The 16,792-nt window shown below is 51.1% G+C and overlaps 2 protein-coding genes across 2 annotated transcripts; both read left to right on the top strand.

Annotated features, from left to right (window-relative positions):
• The first annotated feature begins 390 nt into the window (after nt 1-390).
• Nucleotides 391-6,580, top strand: Pcolce (procollagen C-endopeptidase enhancer). Its single transcript, XM_038346682.1, is given in 24 exon segments — nt 391-579; nt 581-594; nt 1,370-1,388; nt 1,391-1,480; nt 2,922-2,945; nt 2,947-2,970; nt 2,972-3,052; nt 3,055-3,187; nt 4,042-4,059; nt 4,062-4,165; nt 4,676-4,699; nt 4,702-4,762; nt 4,765-4,813; nt 5,113-5,140; nt 5,142-5,186; nt 5,189-5,299; nt 5,301-5,385; nt 5,938-5,981; nt 5,983-6,032; nt 6,128-6,188; nt 6,190-6,301; nt 6,428-6,451; nt 6,454-6,558; nt 6,561-6,580. Coding segments are annotated over 24 exon segments (1,404 nt in total). The 5' UTR covers nt 391-501.
• Nucleotides 6,581-12,193: 5,613 nt separating this feature from the next.
• Mospd3 (motile sperm domain containing 3) lies at nt 12,194-15,637 on the top strand. Its single transcript, XM_038344472.2, is given in 10 exon segments — nt 12,194-12,818; nt 12,820-12,921; nt 12,923-12,950; nt 13,136-13,214; nt 13,386-13,482; nt 13,484-13,567; nt 13,569-13,617; nt 15,273-15,296; nt 15,299-15,345; nt 15,347-15,637. Coding segments are annotated over 10 exon segments (882 nt in total). The 5' UTR covers nt 12,194-12,737.
• The last annotated feature ends 1,155 nt before the right edge of the window (nt 15,638-16,792 follow it).

The following is a 16,792-nucleotide window of genomic DNA, read 5'->3' as shown; positions in this document are numbered from 1 at the left end:
ACTTCATGGCACTTAAGCAATAACGAAAACCATCAGAAATGTGCAGTGGGACGGTGAATGGCCAGGAGACTCAAGAAGGACATCCTCTCTGGATGCTGAGAAAGCAACAGGTGAAGCGGTCCAGTCTGCCTGAAAGTCTCCAGGAAAGACCAGGCTCTCAGGCACAGGGCAGAGTGGAGTTGCAGATGACAACATCATTTGATTGAGATGATGTGTTCTATCTGCCCCTTGTTGCTCCCAGCATCCCTTAGTCCATCAATACATGTCCAGACCCTAGAGAGGCCCCTGCAGGGACTCACCACTCTGTCCCAGCTGTCTCCCTGTCCCGCCTCCCCTGCCGCCCGCCCAGTTGGCCAGTCCCCACGCCCACACGCCAGAGCTGCCTCATCTGGTACTGATTATCCTGCTGCTGGTGGTGCTGCTGCTGCTGCTGGTGTTGGTGCTGCTGCTCTGTTGCTGCTGCTGAACTCAGCTGCTGCTTCCAGTACTTCCCCCTACACAATGCTGCCTGCTGCCCTAACCTCCTTCCTGGGGCCATTCCTTGTGGCCTGGGTACTGCCCCTTGCCCGAGGTCAGACCCCCAAACTACACCAGGTAGGTTTCCTATCTTTCAGATGGCTTCCAGAGGGAGCTGCAGAATGCTTGTGACTTCCTGGGAGGGCTGCGCCTGTGGGTCTTGCGAGCTCTTCTGCCAGCAACCCCTTTGTATCTCATCTTCCTTAAGATTCCTGGTCTCCCAGTCTGCTGCAAAGCCATGCTGGTCTGCAGACTGCCACTGTTCCAGTCCTTCAGTACCGTCCTCCTGCCCTAAATCTCCCTTTCCACCCAAAGCCATGCCACTCCGTGGAGTTTGAACCCAGAAAGCCAAGACCTTGAACTTCTTTTAGCTGACATTCAGGAAACGAGACTGGGGGAAGGGCAGCAAGCAGAAAGTCAGAGATACTGGTCCTTAGCTGGAACCGGAAGCAGGGTGAAGGTGGGAGCCCCTAACTGTATGCCCACTGGTGCTCCCTCATCTCTCTGGCCCCCTCCCCCCCATGGCCTCATGGCTTGTCACATCTGGAAGTACTTAGGCGCGGCTCCTGTCCTTGACTGCCAGGCAGGGCAAGGAGGGGGGTTGAGAAAGCGAGGGGGGGGGGAGAGAGACTGAGGAGGATTCCGGGAATTCCTGTCGGCATGGGGGTGGAGCCTCTAGGGGCTGGAGAGATGGCCCCGTTGCCTAGCCCCACTTCCCCCTGGTCCTTGGGCAGGAGTCCCTGTCCCACAGGATGGGGCTTTTCCCGGCACCATCCTCCTGTATTGCCTGGGGCTTCATATTCTCGTGAATTGTTCACTAGCGGTTCTCCCTGACGCCTCTTCTGTCCTCCAGACCTGTGTTCCTGTGTGGAGGGGGGACGTGACAGGAGAGTCGGGTTACGTGGCAAGTGAGGGTTTCCCCAACCTCTACCCCCCAAATAAGAAGTGCATCTGGACAATAACGGTTAGATGAGAGGGTCCCCCCCAGCCATCAGTGCCCTTCATCAGTCTCCCTGGCACAACCCTGACAATCAGGACACCCTCCCCACGGCCAGGCATCACCCCACACGGGTGTCAGGCTCCACAGTAATATGCTCTGGACATATCCTGACCTTCCCATCCCTTTGTCCTCCCCCGCTACCGGAAATGGAAACCCTCAGATTTTCAGCACGTTAGGTCAAAGCTTGTACCAATAAGGTACATCCCAGCCATTGATTTCATTTAGGTTTTTTTTCAAATGGCTTGTTCCACTAGTTAATCACATATTTTTTTTAAAAATTACTTATTTATTTTATATACACTTGCCAAGAGATGGTGCCAAATATCATTACAAATGGTTGTGAGCACCATGTGGTTTCTGGAACTGAACTCAGGACCCTCTGTAAGAGCAGTCAGTGCTCTTAAACCTCTGAGCCATCTCTGCAGCCCTCATTTAGGTTTTTTGTTTGTTTGGTTTTCTCTTTGTGTGTGTGTGTGTGTTGTGCATGCGTGTGCATTCTCATGCATGTGTAACAGAGGTCAGAGTGGTATGTGGGGTGTTCCAGAGCTCCACCGCTCTCCACCTTATTTCCCTGAGACAGTCCTCTAAAGCTAGAGCTAGTCTGAAGGTCAGCAAGCCCCAGGGCCCTGCTGCCTCTGCCCCCCACAGGGCTGGAGTCCCAGGCCTAGTGTGGAGCCTTTTAAATGTGGCCTTTTCAAGGCCAGCCTGGTCTACAAGAGCTAGTTCCAGGACAGGCTCTAAAAAAAGCTGCAGAGAAACCCTGTCTCGAAAAACCAAAAAAAAAAAAAAAAAAAAAAAAAGTGACCTTTTATATGGGTTCTGGGGATTTGAACTTGAGCAAGCACTTTTACCCACTGAGCCATCTCCCTAAAACCTCTTCACCTTTATTTTGAGACAGGGTCTTTGTAAATTATGGGCCTTGCATGTATGACCCCTCCTGCCTTGGTTTCCCCAACAGCTGTAATCATGGACCACACACTCATGGTGCTGAACCTTAATTCTTGTTTTGGGAGTCGGGGTCTCATTGTGTAGTGTAGGCTGAGCTTTGAACTTTGAGGCAGTCCTCCGATTCAGCACGGTAAATCTGGGATTACAAATGTGGGCTGCCAAATAGCTTAAGGCCTCTGGGTTTTTTTTGGGTTTTTTTTTTTTTTTGTTTGTTTGGTTGGTTGGTTTCTGTTGTTTTTTAATGGTAGCAAATGCTGAATCTCTACTCCTAACTTGCTCCTGTTCTCTCCCTTCAGAGACCACGATAAGCCTGGGAGTAGAGGCCAGGTCCTCTGTGTTGTACTGGCCTTTCCTGCTACCGCTATTGCTCTAGAAGTACTTGGGGGAGGGAGTGATGCCCACTGTTAGGGTTGTTTGAACCTGATTTGGGGCGTCCCCAGCATTCCCCTTCTGTCAGGTGCCTGAGGGCCAGACTGTGTCCCTTGTCCTTCCGAGTCTTCGATATGGCAGCTCCACCCTTCCTGCCGCTATGATGCTCTGGAGGTCTTTTTGCTGATCTGGGACCTCAGCCAGCGACTGGGACGTTTCTTTGTGGCACCTTCCGGCCTGCACCTGTAGTGCACCTGGGCAATCAGGTGACTTTAAGGATGACAAACAGACGAGGGCACTGGCGGACGGGCTTCCTGCTCTGGTATAGGCGGTTCGGGGCCACCTCAGGCTCTGGTTGAGTCATCCTTACCTCCTCTTTCCCCTCTCTTGGCCCCACCCCGGTTCAAGGTTCCCCACCCCTGCCCTAACTTCGTTCGACCCTCCCCAGATTAGTCCCAAGAGTTAGGGCCACCATTACTCCCGTTCCTTCTCACTAACCGCCCCTCACGTCCTCCTCCTGGTCCTTCTCCTCCCCTCCCGCTCCACCTAAATCCTACCCCTCTTCCAGGGCCTCCCCCAGGTGCGAGGCGGAAATGGGTCATGGACCCGCGGGTGGAATGGGCCCGGCCCTGGGGTTACTGGGACGGTGAGTAACTGCCAAACTGCCCGCCCCCTCCCGCAATCGGCTCCTCTGACAGGAGTAAGGGGGTGGCACCCTGAAGCTGGGGGACTAGAGATTCCATCATCTGAGCCCCCTAGAACCCAGTTCTGGGATCCCGATTGCGGTCCCATTCACCCCCTCCCGGCAGCACAAGGTCTCTCGGAAATGTTTCAGGCAGAGACCTCATCAGAGGGGGAGGGCGCCCCTCCCAATGTGAGAGCTTCCTCTAGTCCTGCTTTAGGAGGATTCTTCTGCAAGCCCTGGATGGAGAGATGGGATCTCCTAGGGGAAGAGGCGTGTGTGGCGGCGGGTTGGGGAGGGGGCAGAAGGGATGCCATTTAATCGTTTCCTCTCTGTTGGGCGCCCACCCTCACCCCCCCCCTTCCCAGCTGTTTGTTGACCCGCCCCCTCCGCTGTTCCCCTTCTTGTCTCCTCATCTTGAATCCAGACTTCCTAGTCGGCCTGAAAGCTCCAGTCTAGGAGCTTTCACTCTAGCTGACCTCGGGTCTCCACCGCCCCCCACCCGGTCCCTCTCTCCCCTTCTCAGAGCACCAGTTTTGCGGGGGGCGATGGAGAAGGCGCAGGGAACCCTGACTACGCCCAACTGGCCTGAGTCGGATTACCCCCCAGGCATCAGCTGTTCCTGGCACATCATTGCACCCGCAGACCAGGTACTGACCTCCTCGCTAGGCTGCCCACCAGCACCCAGGCAGCATCCTTAAGAGCCGACAGCCAGCAGCATTGTATCGAACATCTGTGTCCTGAATCTCTGAGCTTGCCATGGTAGAGAGCAAAACCAGACCAGACCAGTTTACGACGTGCAAGCAAAGTGCAACTACTGGCCTTAGGGGAGGGAAGTACTGGGTGGAGTAGGAGGAGCTAAGATGCACTTGAGACCTTGCCCACCAGGGCAAAGGATTTGCCCTGTATGGTATAGGTGTGTGTGTGTGTTGTGTGTGTGTGTGTGTGTGTGTTGTGTTGTGTGGTGTGGAGAGGAGAGAGAGAGAGAGAGAGAGATAGAGAGAGAGCCTTAGGCTAGGCAGTGTAAGAACATTGAGAGGAACAGGGACGGGACTGACTATCTGTGTCTACGCCAAATACTCCCTGGGCCTGGAGAGGTGCAGGGACACTATTTGGTCCACCTTGACCTGGTCCTGCTACGCAGCCAATGCCTCTCCCAGGTGATCCTGCTAACCTTTGGGGAAGTTTGATGGTGGAGCCCGACACGTACTGCCGCTATGACTCTGTCAGCGTGTTCAGCGGGGCTGTGACGATGACTCGAAGATGCTGGGGAAATTCTGCGGAGACAAGGCCCCTAGGTGAGGGATGGGTCCTTGGCAGGGCACTGTTGGGCGCTAAACCACTCCTCATCCCCTCCTGAGCAGTTGGTCAAAGGCCATGCAGGGTTCGAGGGGAGGCTCGGCGGAGCTTTAGGATTCCAACCATTGGTCTGAGCAAGTACAGGAGCTGGCAAAAGTTCAGCGTATCTTCTGGAGTCCACAGAGCCTCAGAGGACTCTGATGTCAGAGGACGAGTTTAAGGTTGACCACTGGAGGACAGAATAAGGGTACACAGTCTGCCTTAGATGCCTCAGCCAGTTCTCCTCTGCCCCCTGCAGTCCCATCTCTTCTGAAGGGAATGAGCTACTTGGTACAGTTTGTATCAGATCTCAGTGTCACCGCAGATGGCTTCTTTCGGCTTCCTACAAGACCCTGCCACGGGATGCCGTGGAAAAGGGGCCAGCCTCAAGCCCAGGGGAAGATGTCCAGCCTGGTCTCCCATCCCGCTCTGACCCAAGACAAGGAAACTGGGCCCAAAGTCAAACCACCCGCCAAACCTAAATCCCAACCTGCAGAGAAACCAGAGAGGCTCCCCAATACACAGGAACTCCAACGGTCCTGGGTGAGTGTGAAAAGGTGGGGAGAAAGGTACTAGAGAAATGGCTCAGTGGGCAAGAGCACTGGCTGCTCTTCCAGAGGACCCAGGTTTGATTCCCAGCACGCACAGGGCAGCTCAAACCATCAGTAACTCCAGACATAGATGCAGGGCAAAATACTCATACATAAAAGTAAAAAGTGGAAGAAGGGGCATGAAATAAAGGAAGCACTAGCTCTTCCTTGGGTCAGCATTCATTCATTCATGCAATGCAATTCATTCAGAGTGCATTCAACACTCATGGTGCCGGTCTCCTGTCAGTGTCTGGAACTGGTGCTGGGAAGCAACGCTCTGTGGAGCTTTGAGTTTCCATCTATAAGGCTGTTGCAATTTCACAGTGATGGCTAGGGCAGGGTTTGCTAGAATTTCCCTAGGGAGGGTCGAAGGGTGTGGCTCAGCTCTAGAGTTTCTTGCCTAGCATGCACCAGACTCTGGCTCCATTCCTAGTGCTGGCAAATAGGCTGATGTAGGACAAATGGTCCCTCCTGCCCTCCACAAGCAACCCTGTCTCTTCTCCTAGATGCATCCAGTGTCACCTTCCAAAAGCAGTACAAAGCGGGTGGGCACCTTACAGAGCAACTTCTGTGCCAGTAGTCTGGGGAAGTACCCTCCATCCTGCCCTCCTGACTCCCCAGGCCCTCATCCAAGCCCAGCTCCAGCCACCTGACTCTTGTCTCTCACTCCACGCCCTTCCACAGTGGGTGACTGGAAACGGTGAAGACCATGGTCCGCGGCCCAGGTGAGGGCCTCACCGTCACCAATCAATCTCCTCGGTGTCTACAAAGCGGAGGCCTAGATCTGCCCCTCTCCAGCCAGGGACACCCCTCTGAAGTTCTATGTGCCCTGCAGGCAGATGCCCCCCATGAAGAAAGGTAAGGGGCAATGGGAAAGGATTGGGTACTGAGTGAGCACCACTGGAGTCATGAAGGTGCCAGACCTGGTCAAGAAGGTGTCACCAAGCTCTTAGTAACTCTCAATCTCCTCTCTCCCGTTTTCAGGAGCCAGTTACCTGCTGATGGGCCAGCTGAAGAAAGCAGAGGCCCCGTCCTCCCTCCAGAGAGCTTTGTGGTTCCCTACAAGCCCAACCAGGACCAGATCCTCAATAACCTAAGCAAGAGGAAGTGTCCCTCCCTCCTAGGCCAGCTGCATGAGGTCCCAGCCAGATGCAGCCTGAGTGTGGTGCTCTCAACTTAATAATGTTTCGTACTCAGGAAGGGATCGTATATCAGTTCTATGGTTGCGTGGGGGGGTGTGCATCTTGGATTTCAGAATACCTTTTTCCTTGGGGTAGAAGGGAAAAAGTACTAGAAGATGAACTCGGACTTCCACATGCTAGGCAAGTAGTACTCTACCACTGAGCTCCATCTTCGGCCTGCTTTAGGAACACAGGGTAGGGGGCCAGGAGTGGTGGCACACACCTTTGATAGCAGCACTCAGGAGGCACAGGCAGGTGGATCTCTGAGTTTGAGGGCCAGCCTGCCTCTACAGAGCAAGTTCCAGGACTAGCTTCATAGCTACTAGGAAACCCTGTCTCAGGCTGGAGAGATGGCTCAGAGGTTTAAGAGCATTGCTTGCTCTTCCAAAGGTCCTGAGTTCAATTTCCAGCAACCACATGGTGGCTCACAACCATCTGTAATGGGGTCTGGTGCCCTCTTCTGGCCTGCAGGCATACATACACACAGACAGAATATTGTATACATAATAAATAAATAAATATTAAAAAAAGAAACCCTGTCTCAAAGATCTGGCACCCACATGCTCACAACATTTTGTAACCAGTTCCAGGAGATCCAATGGCCTCTTTTGGCCTCTGCAGGCAGCAGCATATATGCAGGCAAATCATCCAAATGCATTAAAAAAAAAAAGTCTGGGGCTGGAGAGATGGCTCAGTGGTTAAGAGCATTGCCTGCTCTTCCAAAGGTCCTGAGTTCAATTCCCAGCAACCACATGGTGGCTCACAACCATCTGTAATGAGGTCTGGTGCCCTCTTCTGGCCTTCAGGCATACACGCAGAAAGAATATTGTATACATAATAAATAAATTAAATTTAAAAAAAAGTCTTAAACACCAGCCGTTCCCCCCCCCCCCCCCGCCGGGCTTCCAGATCCTAACTAGAAGCTGAGTGTGTGCCACCTTTAATCACAGTACTTGGGAGGTGGAGGTAAGGTGATTAGGAGTTCAAGCCAGCCTGGGCTATATAGTAATTGGAGGCCAAATCTTATATATATATATATATATATATATATTATATATATATATATATATATGATTTAAGAAGTTAGAAGAGCTGGCTATGGTGGCTCATGCCTTTAATCCCAGCACTTTGGGGCAGAAGCAAGCAGACTCTGAGTTTGAGGTCAGCCTGGTCTACAAAATGGGTTCCAGGACAGCCAGGGCAACACATAAAAACCCGTCTGGGAAAAGCAAACAGAAGTTAGAGGAATGTCAGCTAGGTACTGCCACTCCACTGCTCCAAATATTGGAACTGGGCCACAAAGATGGGCATGTTGCCAACCTGACGACCTGAGCTCTGTCTTCAGGACTCACACAGTGCTCGAAGAGAGAACCACTTCTGCAAGTTGTCCGTCCTCATAATTTGTACAAATGCACAAACACACACCATAAAATAAACAGGGCTGGAGAGATGGCTCAGTGCTAAGAGCACTGGCTGTTCTTCCAGAGGACCCCGGGTTCATTCCCAGCACCCACATGGCAGCTCACAACTGTCTGTGACGCCAGCTCCTGGGCTTCTGACACCCTCATACCAATATACATGCAGGGCAAAACACCAATGCACTGAATAAATATAAAGTATTAATAAATAAATAAATGAATTAATTTGTAGCATTCTGAGGATGGTTCTCCAAATAGAACTCAGTTTCACCTGGGTCTTTTCTCTTTCTGGCCTCTGTCCTCCCTTTTATCTCTGGTGACTCATCATTCCCCATTCATTCCTCTTCCTTTTATTATTATTATTTTAAACAGGATCTCATTTCCTGCCTAGCATGGCCTTCAACTTACTGTGTAGCTCAGGCTGGCCTTTAATTTGCAATAGTTTCTGGAGGACTGAAATGGCAGGCGAGTGCCACAACAGCAGTGCTCTCTCTCTCTCTCTCTCTCTCTCCCTCCTCTCATCTCCCCTCTCTCCTCTCTTCCTCTCTCCTCTCTCCTCTCTTCTCTCTCTCTTCTCTCTCTCTCTCTCTCTCTCTCTCTCTTATCTTCTCTCTCTTCTCTCGTCTCCTCGTGTATATGTATGCACACGTGTTTAGAAAGCCAAAGGACAACCTTAGGTGTCATCTTCAAAATCACCATCTACCTCTTGTTTCTTTTGATATTATAATTTAAAAAAAGTGTGTGGTGTGCCCAAAGAGGCCAGAAGAGGGTGTTGGGTCCCCTGCAGCTGGAGTTACAGGTGGCTGAGAGCTGCCTAACATGGATGCTGGGAACCGAACTTGTGTCCTCTAGAAGAGCAACCCCTGAGTCATCCCTCCAGCTCCACCCTCCCTCCCCTGCCCTTGTTTTGAACAGAGCCGCTCCTGTGGGATTCTAAGAATGCACTGCTGTGCTCCACGTTTTTGCTTAAGGATGACAAGGGTGCTTGCCAGCTGTCCCCACCTCCAGGACAGTTGGGCTTCAGGATTTTGCTATCCCTCCTTCTGGAATTCTTTCCCATAAATACATTTGATTTCTTCCTAAGTCTAGTCAGACCTCTGCTCAAAGGTCATCTAATTCATTCCTTTGTCCTGACCAAATGGCAGATTATGTTTTAAGTACTGAAAATACATCAGAAAATAAATGCCCCTGTTTTTGAGAGGAAATTCTCTGGAGGAAGAGTCAGCAAATTATGATGTAAAGTATCAAGAAGTGTGCTAGGAAAGAAAGCAAGACAAAGTCAGGCGGTGGTGGTGCACGCCTCTAGTTGCAGCACTCAGGAGGCAGAGACAGGAGGATTTCTGTGAGTTCAAAGGCCCAGCCTGGTCTACAGAGCGAGTTGACAGGACAGCCAGGGCTGCAGAGAAACTGTCTCAGAAAAACAAAAACACAACACAACAAAAGCAAGACTAATATGCCAGGTGTGGCTGTTATCCCAGCTACCTCAGAGGACAGAAACTGATCTACAAATTTCAAGGTCAGTCTAGGCCATTTAGCCCTAGTCCTCATAATACAAATTTAAAAAGGACACAGTGGGGACAATGCTCTTGTACATTGCAAAGATTTGTCACTTGTACTGGTTTAATAAAACACTGATTGGCCAATAGCCAGGCAGGACGTATAGGTGGGGCAACCAGACGAGGAGAATTCTGGAAGAGGAAAGGCCGAGAGGTAGTCACCAGCCAGATGCAGAGGAAGCAAGATGAGAATGCTTTACTGAGAAAAGATACCAAGCCACACATTGCTAAACATAGATAAGAATATGGGCTAATTTAAGTTGTAAGAGGTAGTTATAAGCCTGACGCAATAGGCCAAACAGTTTATAATTAGTAGAAGCCTCTGTGTGTTTATTTTGGGATTGAATGGCGGCAGGACTGGTTGGGACAGAAACTTCTGTTTCTACAGACGAGGAATGTAGCTCAGTGGTTGAGTACTTGTCTATCAGAGTAAGACCCCCGGTTCAATCCTCACAACAAAAAAATATAACAAAACAAAGCACGATAAAAAGGAAAAAGGAAAAGGCTTTCCATAAAAACACTTTAATTTTTTGGACTTATCACATATGCACACATGTACACACATGTACATTGTACATTTGCATATATGCATTTGGCTCAGCTCATGTAGAGGTGCTTCTCTTCTCCTACCATTTGAGTCCTAGGAATCCAACTCAGGTCTTTAGCTTCACAGAAACTCTTGTACTGGCGAGTCATTCTTGCCAATCCAATGTCGTTGGTTTTGTTTTTATTTTGTTTTTTTTTTTTTTCTGTTTTTCCAGACAGGCAGTCCTAGCTGTCCTAAAGGCGTGCACCACCACCTCCAGGCCCAATGTGTGTGTGTTTTTAAAGATTTATTATGTATACAACATTCTGCCTCCATGCCAGAAGAGGGCGCCAGATCTCATTACAGATGGCTGTGAGCCACCATGCGGTTGCTGGGAATTGAAACTCAGGACCTTTGGAAGAGCAGGCAATGCTCTTAACCACTGAGCCATCTCTCCAGCCCCTCAATGTGTGTGTTTTTAAAGACAAGGTTTCACTATGTAGCCTGGCTGGCAGGGAACTTCCTACAATGTAACAGATTCAGGTTAGTTTCAAACTTGTGGCAATCCACCTCGCCCTGCTTTAGTACCTGGGACTTACACGAATATGCCTGGCTTCTTCTAGTTGTTTTTTTTCTCTTTGTTATTCATTTTTTCCCCTAATCATCATACTAACTACTGATAATTTTATATAAATAAAATGATCTCATCATGGCATTTTTATACATTTGACACATTCACCACCACTATGTCTCTTGTCCCCCACTTCTGGGGTCCTTTCCCCTTCCCAGGTAGTTCTTCTGATTTCTTGGGGTTTTTTTTTGTTTTCTTTTGTTTTTGGTGAACAAGTAAGTTTTATTACTGCTGCTTCCAGGAGCGCAGGCCACTTAATAGTGGTTGTACCAATGAAGAAAATGTCTCTCCCTAGCAATCATTAACTACTTATAGGGGTGGGGCCTTGTGGGAGCACCACTTGGAAGGCAAAGGCAGGTGAATCTCGGTGAGTTCAAGGACAGCCTGAACTGTTTCACAGTTCTCAAAGAAAAACAACAAAAAAGAAAAGAAAGAAAGAAAGAAAGAAAGAAAGAAAGAAAGAAAGAAAGTCTCTTTTAAGTCTTGAGAGATATCTCAGAGGTTAAGAGCTTTAACTGCTCTTTCAGAGGTCCTGTGTTCAATCTCCAGCAACCGCAAGGCTGGCTCACAACCATCAACAATGAGATCTGATGCCCTCTTCTGGCCTGAAGGCATACAGGCGGACAGAAGACAGTATACATAACAAATAAATCTTTTTTAAAAATCTCTTTAGGCAGGGCGGTGGTGGCGCACGCCTTTAATCCCAGCGCTCTGGAGGCGAGGCAGAGGGATCTCTGTGAGTTCAAGGCCAACCTGGGCTACAAGCGCTAGTTCCAGGGCAGGCTCCAAAAACTACAGAGAAACCCTGTCTCGTAAAACCAAACAAACAAAAAACTCTTTAGATTTATTCATGTACGTCGAGACATCGAGTGTCTGGTCTGCATGTATATATGAACCACAGGTAGAGGTCAGATGAGGCCGTCCGATCCCATGAAACGAGTTACAATTGATTATGAACCCTCTGAGTGCTGCAACCGAACCTGGGTCCTTTTAGCCGCTGAGTTAACCCCTCAGCACCCCACTCCTCCCCCCCTTTTTAAAGTGTAACCAGAGCTGGTTGAGATTCTTGCTTCATCCAGTTCTACTTATTGATTACTATTAACCTTACGTCACTGTGCACACATGTTTTCCCAGGCCCGAGTAGGAAGGAGAGAAAGCAAAAAAAAAAAAAGAAGAAAGAAAAAGTCTAGTAACGGCTGAGCTCAGAAAAAGACACAGTTCGGAGGCCAGACCCGCCTCCCCGAGTTACTAACAGTCTAGAGTTGGCGCTCGGGACCCTTAAATTACTTACCCTAGATGAAGCCAATCATTAGCACCGAGGGAGGCGGGTTTGGGTCACTGACGAAAACCAATCAACGTACGGTTAGGCGGAAGCGAGGCAGCATTGACCAATGAGAGAGACCGTACGGCGGAAGTGCATCAAGGAACTTTCGGGAAGATGGCGCCCTCAGCCTGCAGACGATTGACTGGAGGAAACGTTGACTACCAGGTGATTATCGTAGTACAAGCGGCCATCCAGAGGCGGAATGCAGGAGAGGGCTCAGGCCGAGCTTAAGGAAGGGTTGGAGACACAATCCTGTGGCCTGGCTATCAGGAGAACAAGGGGGTACCGAGTCCGTCGGGAGACCGGCACGGGAACGCCCGGAAGGGGCGGGGCTTACTGCCCGTACCGGAAAACCCGGATCGGGAAGCGACAAGGCGGGCCAGATTTGAGCCGAGTGGGCGTGGCCACTGCGGTGCGGTTTGGAGGCGGGACCTGTAGGAACCTGGGGCCCAGCTGGAAGGGGAAAGGGTTGAGGAACCGGGCCTGGGACTGGAGGATCCACGTCTAGCGGGGTACTGAGGCAGCGGGGACACCTGGCCGAGCTCTGCCACCATCTCGCTCTGCCCTCCTTTCGTTCCTCGCGCCGCTAGCCCTAGACTCCAAGGCCCTCTTATCCTTGTGAGCTCTGCCCTCGGATGTCCGACCGCCTAGAGCCTGCATGCGCCGTGGGGCGCCCCAGGACCAGGAGGGTGGTGGGGGTCCGGGGGCCCCTGGGCGGGGGTCCCGGAGCTCCTCTCCTTCCTCGAGGACCCGTTGTCCCGGTGCTCGTCTTTCCCCCCGATCTAGTATTTAGAGCGGACCAAAGGGGAGTGGACCCCGGACAGCTGCTGACCCTCTACAACACCCACGGAAACTGCGCTTCGCTTCCGAGGTGAAGAGATGGGCATCTGGAGCTGGGCTCTGGGGATTGATAGGAAGATATGGCAGGGGGATTTTGTGGGCTGGAGGAGTTAGTAGGTAATGTGCCGTCTCTGGGGTGGCTGACAGAGGGGGCTCTGGTAACCCACCATAAGCGAAAACTTTCTTCAGGTCTCTTCGTGTGTCTTTACGCCGCAGTTCTGTGTACAGCAGCCTGCCCAAATATAGCGGTATTCGATGCAGAAGGATATGTGAAGCCGCAGTCTTGCATTGACATGTTGAGTGGGGAGGTTGGGGAAGCAGCCCTGGCATTTTCTGCCATCTGTTGCCTTTGGTCTGAGACCTTTTCACCAGCTGGCTTGCAGTCACTCTGGGAAGTTTCTGGGGAGGAGAACTGGATTCGCTTGGTTGGCCTTGGCTTCTCACTTAACTTCCTCCCAATGGTCAGTGTGATCCGGCATGTGCCCCCAATCCCCAGCCACTATGATGTCCAGGACCGGTTCCGAATTGATCTGTCAGAGGAGGGAGCTGAGGGACGTGTGGTGTGGCCGAAAAGACATCACCTCTGTTCTTCGGGCACCAGCGTACCCCCTGGAGCTTCAGGGACATTCTGAGCCAACGCCCAATCCATGGGCCTCCTGTGTGGACAGGACCAACCCCAGCCAGACACCTTCAGAGGAGTGAGTCGAAGGGATAACATGTGTTTGTGGTGTTGTGTATATTAGGTGACTATGCGCGTGTGGGTGCTTGTGCAGACCAAAGGTTATTTCCTCAGTCGCTCCTCCAACGTTTAGTTTTTTGGAGACAGGGTCTCAAGCACATTAGTTTGCGAGGCTGGAATTCCCAGTTTACTTTAGAATCCAGTATCTCAGCAGGGCGGTGGTGGTGCACACCTTTAATCCCAGCACTGGAGGTGTGGGGGGGCAGAGGCAGGCGGATCTCTGTGAGTTCAAGGCCAGCCTGATCTAGAAGAGTTAGTTCCAGGACAGGCTCCAAAGCTACAGCAAAACCCCGTCCCTAAAAAAAAAAAAAAAAAAAAGAAGAATCCAGTATCTACCTGTCTCCACCACCCAAAGAATAGGATTCTAGGTGCGCAGTACCATGCGTGCCCAGGTTCTTCAGTGGGTTTTGGAGATCTGAATTTGGGTCCTCATGTTTGCACCGTCAGCCCTTTACTGGCTGGGCTGTCTCTCCACGTTTCTTGTTTTTCTGTACTACTGGGGATTCACCTTGTACCTAAGGCATACCAAACAAGCCCTCTACTGCTGAGCAATATCCCCAGGCCTGCCGTGGGGACTCCTGAATTCTGTAAGGTGAGAAGAAGTAGCATTACTCTAGAAATGAACTAAATGGGGTTTGAAGAAGTCCCTGTGTGCAGATGTTCCTGGCTGAGGTTTTCTTTTGGGTGAGAGAGGAAGACGACTTCGCACTTGTCGTTGGCTTCTAATCAGGGGACAAGCTCTTCCCTGGCTCCAACTGCAGTGGCTGTTATCAGGCGCCAGCTACCTTCAGTTCAGTAAGAGGCCTGTACTGAGCAGTCGCACTCCTGTGTGCTGGGCATGGGAGATAGAGAGGTCCCTGCCTGTCAGCCCAGGACACTGAACACAGTACTGAAGGCAGGGCACCCTTGGAGGGCAATAAAATGTAACCCGAAGGCCAGCATGATGGCACAAGCCTGGGATACCACCCTTGGGGGACTACAAAGAAGGAAGGAGGATTGCAGGTTCCACGCCAGCCTGGGCTACATGGTGCGGCTTTGACAAACGGGGGTGGGGAGGAGTGTTGTGGACACAGATCAGTTGGTAAAGTGTTTGTTACATACGAGTGAGGACCCGAGTTCAGTCCCCAGCACCCATGACACGGCTGCATTGTGTTTGGACTTCCAGTTCTGAGGAGGCAGGGACAGGCAGATCCTGGGGCTGGCTAACCAGTTGGCCATTCTAACAGACAAGGCCGGTCCATTGAGAGACCCCATTCTCCAAAACAAATCAGATGGTTCCTGAGGAACCGCACTTGAGGTTGATTTCTGGCCTCTGTACACATGCACACATGTGAGTGTACCCACCCACTCGCATCTATCACACACTTAAGAGAGATAACCAAAGCCGGATATGGCATTGCATACCTAATCCCAGAACTTGAGAGCTAGAGGCAGGAGGATCAGGAGTTCAAGACTACCCTTAGCTACCTAATGAGTCTGAGATATTCCTGGACCACATACACGTGAGTCCCTGTCTCAAAATAAGTAAATGACCTGTGAATAAACCCTAGTCAGAGTTGCTGCCTCTCCGTTGTTCATCCTGGTCCCTGGTACTCACGTCTCCTCCTTTCGCAGGTCCCCCCCAGCAGCTGGCCACCAGCTCTTCCTGCTCTTCTTGCTGACAGGCATCATCTCCGTGGCCTTCCTGGCTGCTAGCCCCTGCAGGACGAGCTTGGGCAAGCCAGCTGCCTCAGGTTACTTGCATGTGTCCCCTGGGACAGAAGCTGGTGGCAGCGTACATTCTTAGTGGCATGGTAGAGGAGCACCTGGGCCCACCTCCAAAGGAAGGACGGGGAGGAAGGCTCCTGCATGGACTCCCTTCCTTTTCCCTACCCGCAGGCCTCCTCACCATGGTGTTTCCTCCGGACCTGAGCTCCCAGCTGGACCCAGCCCACCCACCCTCCTCCTTCGCAGGCAGGGACCTGAGGCAGCCACTGTGATGTGTGCACCTTGCCCCTTCTCCCTCTTTTCTACCCATCCATCAGGTTTCATCCTGCCCGGCACCAACACCCAGGGATTTATACTCATTTTCCAAGTTGAATAAAATAATTTTTAAAATCAAAATGCGAAATGTAGGGTGCTTGTCCTGGGCTTGTCAACCCTTATTTTATTTCAATTTAAATTGTGCTCTGTGTGTGTGTATGTGTGTGCTTATGCATGAGACCAGAGATCTCTATGTCAGAATGTCTTCCAAGTGCATGTACATGCAAGCACAGAGATGGAAAGAGCCTTCAGAGTTGATTCTCTCTTTCCACCATGGGCATATTCCAGGCATCGTTCTTGGGTCATCAGGACTTGGTGGCAAGTGTCTTCACCCACTGAGCCATTATGCTGGCTCCTACATCTTATTTTTGGAGGTAAGGGACTCTCACTGGACCTAGAGCTCATCGATTGGCTGGGTTCCCTCAGCAGTAAGCTCCACCTCCCCAGCCCCGAGGTCACACATTCAGGTAACCTGCACTGTTAATTATCAACTTGACAGCTCCTAGAATCACCTGGGAGAGGAGCGCCTGGGCATCAATAGGGTGATCCTGATTCGGTTCACTGGAGGAGGGATGACCCCCCCCCCCCCAGCACCCGTATGTGGGCTGCACCATTTCTTGGATTTGACTCTGGGATGATGAACGGGAGGAGAGGGAACTGAGCGGTGGCATTCATTTGACAATAGATGTAGTAAGTGTGACCAGCTGACTTCAAGCTGCTTTGACTTCATGAACTGTGAGCTAAAACAAACCCTTCCTTAACGTGGCTTGTGTTTGGCGTATGTCATCCACAGGAGCAGGGGGAAGCTAAGACAGCGTATGTGGCTGGGGCTCTGAGCTCAGGATCCTCAGGCTTGCATGACAGGCAAGCAGGTGGCTGACCCGTCTCCCTAGCCCTCCACACTTGATCTTTTTAAGATTGCTTTTAATATTTATTTTAAACTTTGGTTTTTTGACCAGGCTGGTCTTGAACTTTCCACTTGAAACTCTCCTGTCCTACCCCTGTTGTGGCGATTCATTTCACCATAGCTTTGGGGGTACTGGCCTTAGGACCGTGGTTTCTTAGGACATGATCTCCTAAAAGGGAGAAGAGGGGCCTCTCTCACTCTTTTG

The sequence above is a fragment of the Arvicola amphibius genome, chromosome 10 (assembly GCF_903992535.2).
Source record: "Arvicola amphibius chromosome 10, mArvAmp1.2, whole genome shotgun sequence".
Taxonomy (NCBI): Eukaryota; Metazoa; Chordata; class Mammalia; order Rodentia; family Cricetidae; genus Arvicola; species Arvicola amphibius.
Note: the sequence above shows the minus strand (reverse complement) of the source record. Positions and strands in the feature narration are given on the sequence as shown.